This window comes from Scyliorhinus canicula, chromosome 23 (genome assembly GCF_902713615.1).
Source record: "Scyliorhinus canicula chromosome 23, sScyCan1.1, whole genome shotgun sequence".
Lineage (NCBI taxonomy): Eukaryota > Metazoa > Chordata > Chondrichthyes > Carcharhiniformes > Scyliorhinidae > Scyliorhinus > Scyliorhinus canicula.
The window spans coordinates 27,477,297-27,492,688 of NC_052168.1; the positions used below are offsets into that span (position 1 = coordinate 27,477,297).

The 15,392-nt window shown below is 53.8% G+C and overlaps 1 protein-coding gene across 1 annotated transcript in view; it reads right to left on the bottom strand.

The window, feature by feature from the left end:
- Positions 1-1,687: 1,687 nt before the first annotated feature.
- The window catches only part of zgc:101679 (uncharacterized protein LOC450058 homolog), a 14,863-nt gene continuing 1,158 nt past the window's right edge, over positions 1,688-15,392 (bottom strand). The window contains exons 2-12 of the mRNA XM_038783829.1: positions 14,721-14,767; positions 11,825-11,897; positions 10,817-10,976; positions 8,477-8,545; positions 5,974-6,094; positions 4,592-4,684; positions 3,395-3,459; positions 2,874-2,955; positions 2,665-2,711; positions 2,207-2,262; positions 1,688-1,923 (exon numbers count right to left, since the gene is read on the bottom strand). Coding sequence (XP_038639757.1) covers positions 1,842-1,923; positions 2,207-2,262; positions 2,665-2,711; positions 2,874-2,955; positions 3,395-3,459; positions 4,592-4,684; positions 5,974-6,094; positions 8,477-8,545; positions 10,817-10,976; positions 11,825-11,897; positions 14,721-14,767 — 895 coding nt within the window. The 3' untranslated portion in view covers positions 1,688-1,841. The remainder of the gene's footprint in view (positions 1,924-2,206; positions 2,263-2,664; positions 2,712-2,873; positions 2,956-3,394; positions 3,460-4,591; positions 4,685-5,973; positions 6,095-8,476; positions 8,546-10,816; positions 10,977-11,824; positions 11,898-14,720; positions 14,768-15,392) is intronic.

The following is a 15,392-nucleotide window of genomic DNA, read 5'->3' on the forward strand; positions in this document are numbered from 1 at the left end:
GAACTCGGCCCATCGGGGGGGTGGAGTATCGCGAGTGGGCGGCTGATGAGGCGCTAACGGCATTGCGACTGCGCGTGGCACCGGTCACGATGTCGCCATTTCAGAGGAGGCGGAGCATGGCTGACCGGCCACCGGCCCTGATTTTGGCATCAGAGCTAATTCTCCGCCCAATTGCCACACAATTTCAGCATCGGGCAATGGAGAATCCCTCCCATAGTCTCCCAAATGGGAAATCCTGCCCATTGTGTTTAGACTTGGGTTAGCCAGTCACGGAAGAATAAAGTGGGATAGAAATGATGTAATTAATGGGAGGAGCCAGGTCTGTAGCAACCAGTTTAGCTGCAGGGTTATTTTTAGTCTGACAAAGACAGAAGGATCTGCAGGCTGTTCCTGAAGGGTCTCTCTCTCTCTCCGAGCAGTCTTTCCAAGAAATCTTTACACAAGTGCAATCCTGTGTTGTTAACTTTATTTATAAATGGCTTTTGATCTAAGGGCTTTGCTTGTTTGGAAATTAAGGCGGTATAAATAAAGTCAAAGTGTTTACCTGTTTTGTTTCGAACTGTTAATTGTAGAATATTTTTCGTGTTTGTGTCAATATAAAAGATTCCTTTCGTCAGTGGAATCACTTCTGGGGGTGAAGAATCCTTTTCTCAGTTTTAAGAATTTAAAAATTGTTGGGGTCTTGTCCAGTCTCAGAACAGATTTCCGTACTTTCCTCGATGACTGATGTCAGGGGAACTGGCCAGTGGTTCCATTTTCCTCTGCTAAATCTTTGAACAGCAGCGTTCCATTTGCTGAGGTCCAATCCACTGCGACCTGTCTAGAATGAGAGAGTGAATGGTAACCAATACATCGTCAGTGTCTGCGGCTACCTCGTCCAGAATCCTAGGATGTGTAGACGAACAATCCTGTGAATTTGTCGCCTTTTACAAGCTTACGTAACCTTGGAGCAATATTCCCCAAAATCTTCCAAAGTCAGTGAGCTGAAAGGTGGTCACTGATGCAACACAGGAAATAGCAGTCTGTTTGTACACAGCAAGATCCCACAATCAATGTGGTGACACCAGAAGGCTTTTTTTTTTAATTTAGAGGGCCCAATTGACTTTTTCCAATTAAGGAGCAATTTAGCACGGCCAATCCTACTCTGCACATAGAACATAGAACAGTACAGCACAGAACAGGCCCTTCGGCCCTCGATGTTGTGCCGAGCAATGATCACCCCACTCAAACCCACGTATCTACCCTATACCCGTAACCCAACAACCCCCCGTTAACCTTACTTTTTAGGACACTATGGGCAATTTATCACGGCCAATCCACCTAACCCGCACATCTTTGGACTGTGGGAGGAAACCGGAGCACCCGGAGGAAACCCACGCACACACGGGGAGGACGTGCAGACTCCACACAGACAGTGACCCAGCCGGGAATCGAACCTGGGACCCTGGAGCTGTGAAGCATTTATGCTAACCACCATGCTACCGCGCTGCCGCAGGTTGTGGGGGTGAAACCCACACAAAGACGGGGAGAATGTGCAAACTCCACACGGACCCAGAGCCGGGATCGAACCAGCACAAAGTCTGCGGAGTTTGAGTCCACAACCTTTTGCTTCAGGATAAGAATTTTACCCAACGACACAGTGTGTCAGAAAGACAGAGAGAAAATAAAATATTCACAGACTCCAGAGTTCACAACATCACTTCCATCTTTATTAAATAGGCTCCCTGGTGTGGCTGCCAACCAGGAGGGGGAAGGGGGGTTGGGGTGAGTGAATACAGAACAATATAAATACAACTTGATTTCTCGACGACATGTACACAGCTCGACGGGATCGCTGGCTGTCAGACACCTCGGCCTGACGGTGTCAGGACCTCCTGGAGTACCAGGTGCAGCAGGTGGTTCTGTTCAGGGGTCAGCAGTGGCCTGGAGAGAGGAGAGAGGAGAAGGTTACACAGCGAGTCCATCGCACTGCAGGGCCAGGGCACACGGGCCTGAGAGTCCATCATATCACCAGCCCATCGATCGCAAGTTGTGCCCACTGCACCGTGGGGTGGGTGGAGGTGGGTGAGGGGGCAGTGCGGATCAGGGGGAGGGGTGGAATTAGGATCAAATTGGGTTTCTGCTGCTCATGGTGATAGATCATAGACTTTTGCTCAGTCTGGGAGGGGCTAGAGGGCCAGGTGTTAGCGAATAACTCAATCCTCACCACAGCTCCACCTGGAGAACTTTTAAGGATTCAAGATCTTTTTCCTGACAGGCCATCTGTGAAAATAATACAACAGCGAATCAGAAAGTGCCCATTACCGACTTGCACGCCCACACTTGCCCCTCCCCTCGTAAGCACACAGGGTCATGCAGCAACACAGATTCTGCAGGTTCCAAGGGGTGCGATGAATTCCAGGGGCACCTCCACTATCTGCTGCCTCACGCTGAAGCAGGAGGCCTCTGCTGGGGGATGTTTGCCATGGGAGGAATCAGATTGGAGCTCGATCCAGTCAGCCAGGGTCCTCCCAGGAGAGGGTGGGGGTCTGTGGACCGCGACAATCCCCAGTCCATGGGGTCCTCTCCTTAGCCGTGACAATTAGCGACTTGCAGCGTTACACTCCACCGGTAACGCACCCCAGACAGGACAACACCGAAACGCTGGGGAGGCCTGTCACTCACCACAACCGACTGCAGCAGCAGGAAAATATTCTCAGGAAGATAATTCACTGCAAGAATGAAAAACAGAGTTAGAGACAATCACCAACCAAGGGGGGAGGTTGGGGGGGGGGGAAGAGAAGGTCGGACGGGGGTGGGGAACGACGGTCGGGCGGGGAAGGGTTAATGGAGGCGGGTGGAATGAGTTGGTGAGAGGGCGACAGTGTCACTACCTTGGTTGTGGCTGTCGAATGATTCCCAGTCGTACTTCTCCAGCGTCTGAGCATGTTCCTGCAGCAACTTCTGAGGTGGAGGCTGTGGACGAGACACACACACACACACACACACACACAGTGAATCAGCGCAGCTCCGGGGTCCTGAATAGCTTGTCAATGTGTTAGACGTTCACACTGCTTCATAAATTGATTCAAGCACATCAAAGCAGCTGCTGTAGGGCAAAGGGCAGGCGGCAGGGGTCAAATGTTAGGGGTCAGGGAGCAAACACTGATCCTGAACAGGAGCCCAAATTGCTGACCCTCTGAATAAATGTCCCTGTGGCCACCGCAGTGCCTTCTGCCTCTTATCGATCAGTGTTGCACAGGTGTTACAAAATGGCAAAGTGTCGGTAAAAGTGTTAATAAAGCTGTCGTTACAAAATAGGTCAGTGAGAGTTGAATCTGCTGGCCAGACTGGGAGGTACAAGGAGGCAGTCGGTGCACAGACTGGAACTGACAGCGGGTTTAAGGACCCTCACCTGAAACAGCATCAGCAGCAGGACGCGAGAGACCTCACACCGAGCAATGACATCCATAAACGCACCTGGAAGAGCAAATCAGACTGAATTCGGCGCAAATTTCTCACTAGTGAACGAAGTCACGCAAACGCTCAGAAATCGGCTCAGCCAGGGGCGGCACAGTGGCGCAGTGGTTAGCATTGCTGCCAATGGCCCTGAGGACCCGGGCTCGATCCCGGGCCCCAGGTCCTCTACAAAGTAGCTACAATGGATCACCTCCCATGTCCATCATGAGGCACCGACACACAGACCAAAGACGAGAGGGGAGCACCGAGATTAAATTTAATTGAATTATTTTGAACACACAGAGAATCTTCACAACTTCGAAATATCAGGAGCAGAATCATTGCTGCAAACAAACGTCTTAATTTGCAGATAAAAAATCTGATGGGGGGGGGGGGGGGGGGGCAGACATGCTTTGCCCTCGTGTTAATTCCCATGTCCACTTTCCTGCAATGGAATCCACCTATGTAAACACGTCACGCCACAGTGACAATTACTACCAGCAGAGGCACAGTGCAATAAGTTAACAGGGGCAGCTTCTGCTATGTTCTTTATTCAATACCAAATAAAATACTGGTGGGGGGGGGGGGGGGGGGGGGGAAGAGCACAGCCCTTGGCAGGGTTCTGTCACTAAAACAAAATGGCAAAATTAAATGAATTAGGTTAACCAAAATGTAATTTCCAAGGGACAATGATGGACCCCCCGAGGCGCCCACCGGTCACGGAAGCCAATTCTGTTATACGGGAAGATTAATATTTACAAAAGGAAACACAAATACGAAGGCAGACAATACATTTCAAAAGAGAATCTAAATCCCTTTTATTCATTCGGGGGGGTGGAAAGGTCAGCATTTATTGCCCGGCCCTAATTACCCAGGAGGCGCTGGTGAACAGCCCTTTTCAATGCATGTTTTCCAGGCCATGTTTTAGGGGCAGTTAGGAGTCAACCACGTCGCTGTAGGGCCTGGAGTCACATAGAGGCCAGGCCGGGTAAGGAGGGCAGATTTCTTTCGGACGGTCAGTAGTGTTTTTCAGAACAACCGAGAATAGTTGCCAAGGTCATCAATAGCTTTTTAATCCATATTTATTCAGTGAAATTGAACTTCCCCATCGCACAGACTTGTGCTACCGTACCTGGCTGATTCTCACACTCACCTACAGGGGTACAGGTCCCCGGCACCTGTAATCCTTTCTCCTGAGCCAGAAGCTGCATTTCAGTGAAAACAGCTAAAGCGCCGTCGTAATCGCCTGCAAGGTGCCCAAGAAATGCAGATGAAACGGCCGCAGTTCTCAGCGAGACATCACTCGAGGAGGGTGGATGGGGAGGGGGGTTGGAGTGTGGGAGGGGGGCCTGGGTGTGGGGGTGGAGGGGTATGGGTGCGGGGGGGGAGGGGGGCGAGGGGTTTGGGTGCGGGGGGAGGGGTATGGGTGCAGGGGGAGGGGTATGGGTGCGGGAGGGGGGCGAGGGGTTTGGGTGCGGGGGGAGGGGTATGGGTGCAGGGGGAGGGGTATGGGTGCGGGGGGGGCGAGGGGTTTGGGTGCGTGGGGTGGGTTTGCATGTGGGGGTGGGTGGGGAAGGGTATGGGTGCGGGAGGAGGGTATGGGTGCGGGGAGGGGGAGGGGGTTGGGTGCAGGGGGGAGGGGGTTGGGTGCAGGGGGGAGGGGGTTGGGTGCGGGGGGGAGGGGGTTGGGTGCGGGGGGCAGGGGGTTGGGTGCGGGGGGGGCGAGGGGTTTGAGTGCGGGGGGAGGGGTATGGGTACGGGAGGGCGAGGGGTTTGGGTGTGGGGGTGAGTGGAGAGGGGGTTGGAGTGTGGGAGGGGGGTCTGGGTGCGGGAGGGGAGGGGGGAGGGGTTAGGGGAGGGGGGGGAGGGGTTTGGGTGGGGGGGAGGGGTATGGGTGCAGGGGGAGGGGGGTGAGGGGTTTGGGTGCAGGGGTGGGTGGGGAGGGGGTTGAAGTGTGGGGGTGGGTTTGGGTGTGGGGGGTGGGTTTGGGTGCGGGGTGGAGGGGTATGGGTATGGGGGGGCGAGGGGTTTGGGTGTGGGGGTGAGTGGAGAGGGGGTTGGAGTGTGGGAGGGGGGTCTGGGTGCGGGAGGGGAGAGGGGGGGGGGGGGCGAGGGGTTTGGGTGAGGGGGGCGAGGGGTTTGAGTGCGGGGGCAGGTGGGAGTGGGTTTGGGTGCGGGGGGGGAGGGGTTTGGGTGCGGGGGGGGGAGGAGTTTGGGTGTGAGGGTGGGTGGAGAGGGGGTTGGAGTGTGGGAGGGCGAGGGGTTTGGGTGTGAGGGTGGTTTGGGTGTGAGGGTGGGTGGGGAGGTGTTTTGGGTGCGGGGGTGGGTGGAGAGGGGGTTGGAGTGTGGGAGGGCGAGGGGTTTGGGTGTGAGGGTAGGTGGGGAGGTGTTTTGGGTGTGGGGGTGGGTGGAGAGGGGGTTGGAGTGTGGGAGGGCGAGGGGTTTGGGTGGGGTGGGTGCGGGGGGAGGGGTTTGGGTGCGGGGGGGGAGGGGAGGTGTTTTGGGTGGGGGGATACGGAGGGTCCAGTTACTCACGGGTTATTATTTTGCAGGTTGCCACTTTCCCCAAGGACAGCAGACGTTCAATGGGAACCTGGGACTGGAGTTCAGCTGCTCTCTGATACGGCACTGAGGCTTCTGCTGGTTTATTCATCTCCTTCGGGGGAAGAAAGTGGAAAGATTGTTTAGCAAAGGGACATTAATCACACCGGCCCTGGAGGGGAAGGAATGGGGCGGCGAGGGGGGTGCAGTATGTGGCAGCGACGCACAGTCAGATAGGAGGGGGATAGTCTGTGATGAGGCTTCACAGTGTCAGATGGACATGGGCGGTGACAGTACATCGAGTCTATTTTAAATTGCCCCGTTTTCAGGTTTAATGGGGCCTCTATTCTTGTTCAGTTGTCGCCAGTTTTGCACCATGTCTGACAGAGCTCCACGTGAACTAATCACTTCCATTTTGGAGCGGCCTCTGCTGTTTGCCGACTCCCTCCGTGCTCCGCCTCTCCCCAACTCTCGGCTCAACTCTTACAAACTGATAGCCCAGGGCAGGACTAAGGGAGCACCGCACTGTCAGAGGGTCAGTAATGAGGGAGTGCTGCACTGTCAAAGGGTCCGTACTGAGGGAGTGCTGCACTGTCAGAGGGTCAGTACTGAGGGAGTGCCGCACTGTCAGAGGGTCAGTACTGAGGGAGTGCTGCACTGTCAGAGGGTCAGTACTGAGGGAGTGCTGCACTGTCAGAGGGTCAGTACTGAGGGAGTGCTGCACTGTCAGAGGGTCAGTACTGAGGGAGTGCCGCACTGTCAGAGGGTCAGTACTGAGGGAGTGCTGCACTGTCAGAGGGTCAGTACTGAGGGAGTGCTGCACTGTCAGAGGGTCAGTACTGAGGGAGCGCTGCACTGTCAGAGGGTCAGTACTGAGGGAGTGCTGCACTGTCAGAGGGTCAGTACTGAGGGGATGCTGCACTGTCAGAGGGTCAGTACTGAGGGAGTGCCGCACTGTCAGAGGGTCAGTACTGAGGGAGTGCTGCACTGTCAGAGGGTCAGTACTGAGGGAGTGCTGCACTGTCAGAGGGTCAGTACTGAGGGAGTGCTGCACTGTCAGAGGGTCAGTACTGAGGGAGCGCTGCACTGTCAGAGGGTCAGTACTGAGGGAGTGCCGCACTGTCAGAGGGTCAGTACTGAGGGAGCCCCGCACTGTCAGAGGGTCAGTAATGAGGGAGTGCTGCACTGTCAGAGGGTCCGTACTGAGGGAGTGCTGCACTGTCAGAGGGTCAGTACTGAGGGAGCGCTGCACTGTCAGAGGGTCAGTACTGAGGGAGCGCTGCACTGTCTGAGGGTCAGTACTGAGGGAGTGCCGCTCCGTCAGAAGGTCAGTACTGAGGGAGTGCCGCACTGTCAGAGGGTCAGTACTGAGGGAGTGCTGCTCTGTCAGAAGGTCAGTACTGAGGGAGTGCCGCACTGTCAGAGGGTCAGTACTGAGGGAGTGCTGCACTGTCAGAGGGTCAGTACTGAGAGAGTGCCACACTGTCAGAGGGTCAGTACTGAGGGAGTGCTGCACTGTCAGAGGGTCAGTACTGAGGGAGTGTTGCACTGTCAGAGGGTCGGTACTGAGGGAGTGCCGCACTGTCAGAGGGTCAGTACTGAGGGAGTGCCGCACTGTCAGAGGGTCAGTACTGAGGGAGAGCCGCACTGTCAGAGGGTCAGTACTGAGGGAGTGCCGCACTGTCAGAGGGTCAGTACTGAGGGAGTGCCGCACTGTCAGAGGGTCAGTACTGAGGGAGTGCCGCACTGTCAGAGGGTCAGTACTGAGGGAGTGCCGCACTGTCAGAGGGTCAGTACTGAGGGAGTGCCGCACTGTCAGAGGGTCAGTACTGAGGGAGTGCCGCACTGTCAGAGGGTCAGTACTGAGTGAGTGCTGCACTGTCAGAGGGTCAGTACTGAGGGAGCGCTGCACTGTCAGAGGGTCAGTACTGAGGGAGTGCTGCACTGTCAGAGGGTCAGTACTGAGGGAGTGCTGCACTGTCAGAGGGTCAGTACTGAGGGAGCGCCGCACTGTCAGAGGGTCAGTACTGAGGGAGTGCTGCACTGTCAGAGGGTCAGTACTGAGGGAGTGCTGCACTGTCAGAGGGTCAGTACTGAGGGAGCGCCGCACTGTCAGAGGGTCAGTACTGAGGGAGTGCTGCACTGTCAGAGGGTCAGTACTGAGGGAGTGCTGCACTGTCAGAGGGTCAGTACTGAGGGAGTGCTGCACTGTCAGAGGGTCAGTACTGAGGGAGTGCCGCACTGTGGGAGGGTCAGTGCTGAGGGAGAGCCGCACTGTGGGAGGGTCAGTGCTGAGGGAGCGCTGCACTGTCAGAGGGTCAGTACTGAGGGAGTGCCGCACTGTCAGAGGGTCAGTGCTGAGGGAGTGCCGCACTGTGGGAGGGTCAGTGCTGAGGGAGCGCTGCACTGTCAGAGGGTCAGTACTGAGGGAGTGCTGCACTGTCAGAGGGTCAGTACTGAGGGAGGATAGGTACTGAATGGTAAATGGAGAATTTACCTTCAACGCATTTCCAAGTTGTAAACAGAGACTCGCTGCCATAACCGGCTGGTTCAATTCAATGTAAACCTGGAGAGAAAGGGAGAGAGGCTGTTACAGAACCATAGAATTCCTGCAGTGCAGAAGGAGGCCATTCGGCCCATTGAGTTGGCACCGACCCTCCGGAAGAATACCTTACTGAGTCCCTGGCCTGTCCCCATAATCCCAAATAACCTGCAATTTAGCACGGCCAATCCCCCTAACCTGCATATCTTTGGACTGTGGGGGGAAACCGGAGCACCCGGAGGAAACCCACGCAGGCACGGGGAGAAAGTGCAAACTCAGCACATACCCAAGGCTGGAATTGAACCCGGGTCCCTGGCACTGTGAGGCAGCAGTGCTAACCACTGTGCTACCCCGTCAGTGATATTTTGCTTCTATTTAGATATGGTGTGGCAGACACAGGGAGATGGTGCAAACTCCACACATACCCAAGACCAGCATCAAACCCGGGTCCCTGGCACTGTGAGGCAGTAGTGCTAACCACTGTGCCGCCTGAATCTGGGGACCTCATCCTGGGCTCCGCAGTTGGCAGCTGGTATCTGCGGTCGAGGTTGGCTGATTCACGGTGGGCTGGTTCTGCCAGGGTTCCTCATCCTGATCATTATCCAAGGTGCCATTCGCTCATTAGCGTGTCAGGTCAGAGGTTTTGAACAGTCTGTGATGCCCCCCACAGCCAACCATCCAGCCAACACCGTGTCTGGTGACGGTTGGACAAGGTGACAGACACTTGCCGATGCTCAGGGACCCCCTACCCCGGCATGTCAATCCGTGAGAAAACCAAGGGAGAAATCACCCTCACAGGTTGCAAATTTCTCAAGTGGTAAATGTAATTAATGAGGCAACAACAGTTAATTTGGACGGTGGGAAGGGCCCATGTCCCAGATCCCACCCTTTCCCACTCTCAACAATCTGGGTGTCAGTTGAGACTCTGTGGACAGCAACATGCCTCCGACCCAGGTCATGGGTTCAAGTTCTACTCCAGAGAGCTCAGCACACAAACCGGACTAACAATGGAAGTGTCGAGGGAGTGCGGCACTGTCTGAGGGGCCGTTGTTTGGATTAGACCATAATCTGCCTTCTCTGGCAACTGGAGTTATTTCGAGAGGGAGTTCTCTCCGGTGTTACGATCCCGGATACCGGATGAGAACCCCAAACAATTATTTTTAATTTACAAAACTGTGAGGAAGGGATACTCCCCCCCCCCAGGAGCGATAATTTAAACACAGAATTAACCACACTATGCTATTTCTTTGATGTTACACAATTCTGAAACAAAAAGAATATTGATTGATTGATTGATTGATTTGATTTATTGTCACATGTGCCGAAGTACAGTGAAAAGTAAACCCGTCACTAATTCCAATTAAGCAACAAAATACAGTTCAAATGCCACTTATAAAAAAAGTTGACACAACAGGTTTATTCGCGGTCTTTTGTGTAGAGACTTTGCGAGAGACCCTTTCAAGGGCAGATCCAGCACACCTCTCGTCAAAATCAAATCCTACGGAAAATTGCAAAACGACACACAGACCTGGCTCCTCCCATTAATTACACCATCTGTATCCCATTAAAATGTTGCCCGACCTGCTTAGCTCGGACTAAATGCGACCTTTCAAATTATCTACTCTCCTAGGGAATCATAACAATATCCCATGAGCCCTCTGTATGTAAACAATTAAATGGTTAGACTTTTTAAAAAATAAATTTCAAGTACCCAATTCATTTATTTTCCAATTAAGGGGCACTTCTGTGTGGCCAATCCACCTACTCTGCACATCTTTGGGCTGTGGGGGTGCGACACATGCAGACACGGAGAGAATGTACAAACTCCACTCGGACAGTGGCCCCGGGCCGGGAACGAACCTGGTTCCTCGTTGCCGTGATGCAGCAGTGCTAACCACTGCGCCACCGTGCCGTCCAGTTAGAATCAATCATGACCTCACCTTTTACAACTTCTTAATTACAGCTTTAGCAGTTACACAGTCGGAATACCTTAAACTAGGTTCTTTAATAATATTACTGCAGCAAATATATACCTTAACTCAGGCTTTTAATAACATTGCTGCAACAGATATAAAAATATAACAATTTCTACATTCATCGCAAGTGAATATTGATCCCTCAGCCAACATCCCTGAAACAGAGACTTGGTTAGTTATCTCAGTGCTGTTTGTGAGATCTTGCTGTGCACAGATTGGCTACCAGGCGCTACATCATAACAGTGACTACACTTCAAAAGCAAAACACTGTCCAAAGGTGATCAGAGGCGCTACACAAATGCAAACCTTTCTTCCTCACCTTTATGGCGAAACTGTAGCAGTTGGTTGCGGCCTGCAAATGTTCCTCGAAGCCTGGGCACTGGAGTTTCTGAGTCTCCTTCTGAGCCTGCAGAAAGAGTCGGGCTGCGTCAGTCAGAGCCAGGGCCTCCCCGGGGGCGTTGAACAGCGTCTGCTCGCACCTGGGCGAAATGGGCAGAGACACGGTGACAATCAGGGCACAGGAAACCTGCAGACTTTCCCCGGTCTCATTCAGTCTCACAATCAGCATCATCGCTGAGGTGGCAATGTGACACAATAACCTCGCCAAGCATATCCTCCACTACCACACTGCAGAACCATCCCTCCGTCAGGGAGCTCCCCAAAGGAAGGGGGAACCATAGAGAATAGCACAAGTTCAGTCCCCACGCAGCCCATCCTCACCCCCCCCCCCCACAGTCCCCACCCAGCTCCGCCCCCCCCCACAGTCCCCATCCAGCTCCGTCCCACTTGCCCAGTCCCCACACGTTCCCCCTCCCCCAGTCCCCACACGCCCTCCCCCCCAGTCCCCACACGTCCCCCTCCCCCAGTCCCCATGCGTCCCACTCCCCAGTCCCCACACGTCCCCCTCCCCCAGTCTCCACATCTCCCTTTCTCTCCACGCACCCCCCTCCCCCAGTCTCCACACCTCCCCCTCCCCCAGCCTCCACATCTCCCTTTCTCTCCACGCACCCCCCTCCCCCAGTCTCCACACCTCCCCCTCCCCCAGCCTCCACATCTCCCTTTCTCTCCACACTTCCCCCTACCCCCAGTCTCCGCACCTCCCTCCCCCCGCACTTCCCCCTCCCTCCGCACCTCCCCCTCAATCCCCACCTCCCCCTCCCTCCACACCTCCCCTACCCCCAGTCTCCAAAACCTCCCCTCCCCCAGTCTCCACACCTCCCCCTCCCCCAGTCCCCACACGCCCTCCCCCCCAGTCTCCGCACCTCCCCCTCCCCCAGTTTTCCACACTAGTTCGATGGATGGGAGGGCCTATCGAGGACACACTTACCTAGCCACAGCCAGGTTACAGAAGCCAGCGTACTGCAGACACTCCTCCTGTCTCAGCTCCTTGGCCAGCTGCCCTACAACCCAAGATATTGAAAATCACATTCAGCGTCTTCGCTGGGTGGGTGCTTCACAACTCTTTCAACCCGGGACACAGGGCTGTCACGCCAGGCCCAGGTCAGTCCCTGGAATAATTCAAAACCAGGAGCTGAGAACGGGGCGAGGGGAGAGCAGGGATGTTCTCCTGAGAATGGAGAACGAGGAAGTGTAGACTCGACACAGGGAAGATCTGGTGACTCGAGACAATTCCTGAGCCTAAATGCAGTGGTTATTCAGCACCGATTGGTCCAATCTCAGTGTTTAGGATTCAGCAAGATCAGTGGATTCAGATACATATATATCTGGAAGTGACAGACAGGTGGTTAGCACTGCTGCCTCACAACGCCAGGGACCCGGGTTCGATTCCAGCCTCAGGTGACTGTCAATGTGGAGTTTGCACGTTCTCCCCGTGTGTGCGTGGGCTTCCTCCGGGTGCTCCAGTTTCCTCCCATAGTCCAAAGATGTACAGGTCAGGTGGATTGACCGTGATAAACTGCCCTTAGTGTCCACGGATACGGAGGTTTGGTGGGGATAGGACGGGGGAATGAAAAATGAAATGAAAATCGCTTATTGTCACAAGTAGGCTTCAAATGAAGTTACTGTGAAAAGCCCCTAGTCGCCACATTCCGGCGCCTGTTCGGGGAGGCTGGTACGGGAATTGAACCGTGCTGCTGGCCTGCCTTGGTCTGCTTTCAAAGCCAGCGATTTAGCCCAGTGTGCTAAACCAGCCCCTGGGAGTGGGTCGAGGTGCTCTTTCAGAGAGTTGGTGCAGATTCAATGGGCCGAATGGCTTCCTTGTGCACTGTAGGGGTTCTATCGATAGGCTTTCAAAAAGGAATTCGATAAATATTTGAAGGGGGAAAGAATACGGAGGGAAATCTCGGAAAGTGGGAAATCTTTGAATGAGTTGTCCAATTAGCCCCAAAGAGCTAGCACAGGCGCAATGGGCTGAACGGCCTCCTTCTCTGCTCTCTGTGCCATCATCGCCTCCACAGCACATCTGCAATATCAGCTGCAACCAACGGGTGGCAGCACCTTCTCACAGCAAGGACCCATCGGCAGCTCGGCAACATCTTTGCCAAAACACTCGCATCCCAGTGTCTTTAGACAACAGCAAGAAACCCACGAAGCAAGAGCCATACTATCAAACTATTCTCAATCAATGCTGTTCTCAGAGTCGTGCAGCGCTAAGGGAATCAAAAAACACCTCATTTTGCCTGTCCCACCAGTATAGATGCCCAGACCCCAGAAAGCTGAATATTATGTTTCTGTTTAGAAATGAACAGAATTTACCTCTTCATAGATGGAGTTTTGCAAAAATGTGGTAATCCCTGGAGTCACGATTCATTATTTAAGAAGCTTCTTGTGGGGTGACTATTCTCTATGGCACAGTGGTTAGCACTGCTGCCTCACAGCGCCAGGATCCCAGGTTCGATTCCCGGCTTGGGTGACTGTCTGTGCGGAGTCTGCACGTTCTCCCTGTGTCTGCGTGGGTTTCCTCCGGGTGCTCCGGTTTCCTCCCACAGTCCAAAGATGTGAAGGTTAGATGGATTGGCCATGCAAAATAGTGTTGGGTGGGGTTACTGGGTTATGGGGATAGGGTGGCTGTGTTGACCTTGGGTAGGGTGCTCTTTCCAAGAGCCGGTGCAGACTCGATGGGCCAAAAGGCCTCCTTCTGCTCTGTAAATTCTAAAAATTCTATGTCTGCGTGGGTTTCCTCCGGTTTCCTCCCACAGACGTGCAGGTCAGGTGGGGTTACGGGGATAGGATAGGGGAGTGGGCCTAGGTAGGGTGTTCTTTTGGAAGGTCGGTGCACACTCGATGGGCCGAATGGCCTCCTGCGCTGTCAGGATTCTATCATTCTTCTATTCCTCCCCTGTTAAGCAGCTCCACGCTCCCATATATATATATAGCGATGGGGACTGTCAGAGGATACAGCAGGATTTAGATCGTTTGGAGGCTTGGGTGGAGAGATGGCAGATGAAGTTTAATCCGGACAAATGTGAGGTAATGCATTTTGGAAGGTCTAATACAGGTAGGGAATATACAGTGAATGGTAGAACCCTCAAGAGTAGACAGTCAGAGAGATCTAGGTGTACAGGTCCACAGGTCACTGAAAGGGGCAACGCAGGTGGAGAAGGTAGTCAAGAAGACATACGGCACGCTTGCCTTCATTGGCCGGGGCATTGAGTATAAAAATTGGCAAGTCATGTTGCAGCTGTATAGAACCTTAGATAGGCCACACTTGGGAGTATAGTGTTCAATTCTGGTCGCCACACTACCAGAAGAATGTGGAGGCTTTAGAGAGGGTGCTGAAGAGATTTACCAGGATGTTGCCTGGTATGGAGGGCATTAGCTATGAGGGGCGGTTGAATAAACTCGGTTTGTTCTCACTGGAACGACGGAGGTTGAGAGGCGACCTGATAGAGGTCTACAAAATTATGAGGGGCATAGACAGAGTGGATAGTCAGAGGCTTTTTCCCAGGGTGGAGGGGTCAATTACCAGGGGGCATAGGTTTAAGGTGCGAGGGGCAAGGTTTAGAGGAGATGTACAAGGTAAGTTTTTTTTTTACACAGAGGGTAGTGGGTGCCTGGAACTCGCTGCCGGAGGAGGTGGTGGAAGCCGGGACGATAGTGACATTTAAGGGGCATCTTGACAAATACATGAATAGGATGGGAATAGAGGGATACGGACCCCGGAAGTGTAGAAAATTTTAGTTTAGACGGGCAGCATGGTCGGCACGGGCTTGGAGGGCCGAAGGGCCTGCTCCTGTGCTGTACTTTTCTTTGTTCCCACTTACCAAACTGCTCACTTGCTTCTGCCACATTTGGCTTACGAAGAAACCGCCTAAAAACACAAAACACAAGTCAGGAAAAGATTTGGGCAAAGCAAGTGTCGCATTCACCAAACTGCATCGTGCCAGTGTGCATTGGGCATTTTTTTTTTTAAGAAGCACCCACTGTTGTAGACAAAGCAACAGCTAATTATTGCACAGTAAGCTCCCACATACAGCAGCGTAACAATAACCAGTGCCACAGGATCCATTCATCAGGGAGGCTGGATGTTTCAACCCTTTTGATTAAACCAAATAAACTAAATTAAATAAGCCGAGGGACAAATTAAAGGGGCTGCCCCGGCCTGACCACCCTGACACGGGTTGAAGAGGGAATACTGCCTGAAACTGAAACTAATCACAAATGAAACTTCAGACAAAAAAACGTAAAGGTGATCAAAAGATCAATAAGGTGCCCAGCCCCTGCATTGCCCTACGGAGTCCAGCGGAGCCCCAGCCCCAGCTGTGTCCAGCGGTGTCCAGCGGTGCCCCTGCGATGCCCAGCGATGCCCTGCGGTGCCCAGCGATGCCCTGCGGTGCCCCAGCGATGCCCTGCGGTGCCCAGCGATGCCCTGCGGTGCCCCAGCGATGCCCTGCGGTGCCCAGCGATGCCCTGCGGTGCCCTGCGATGCCGTGGTT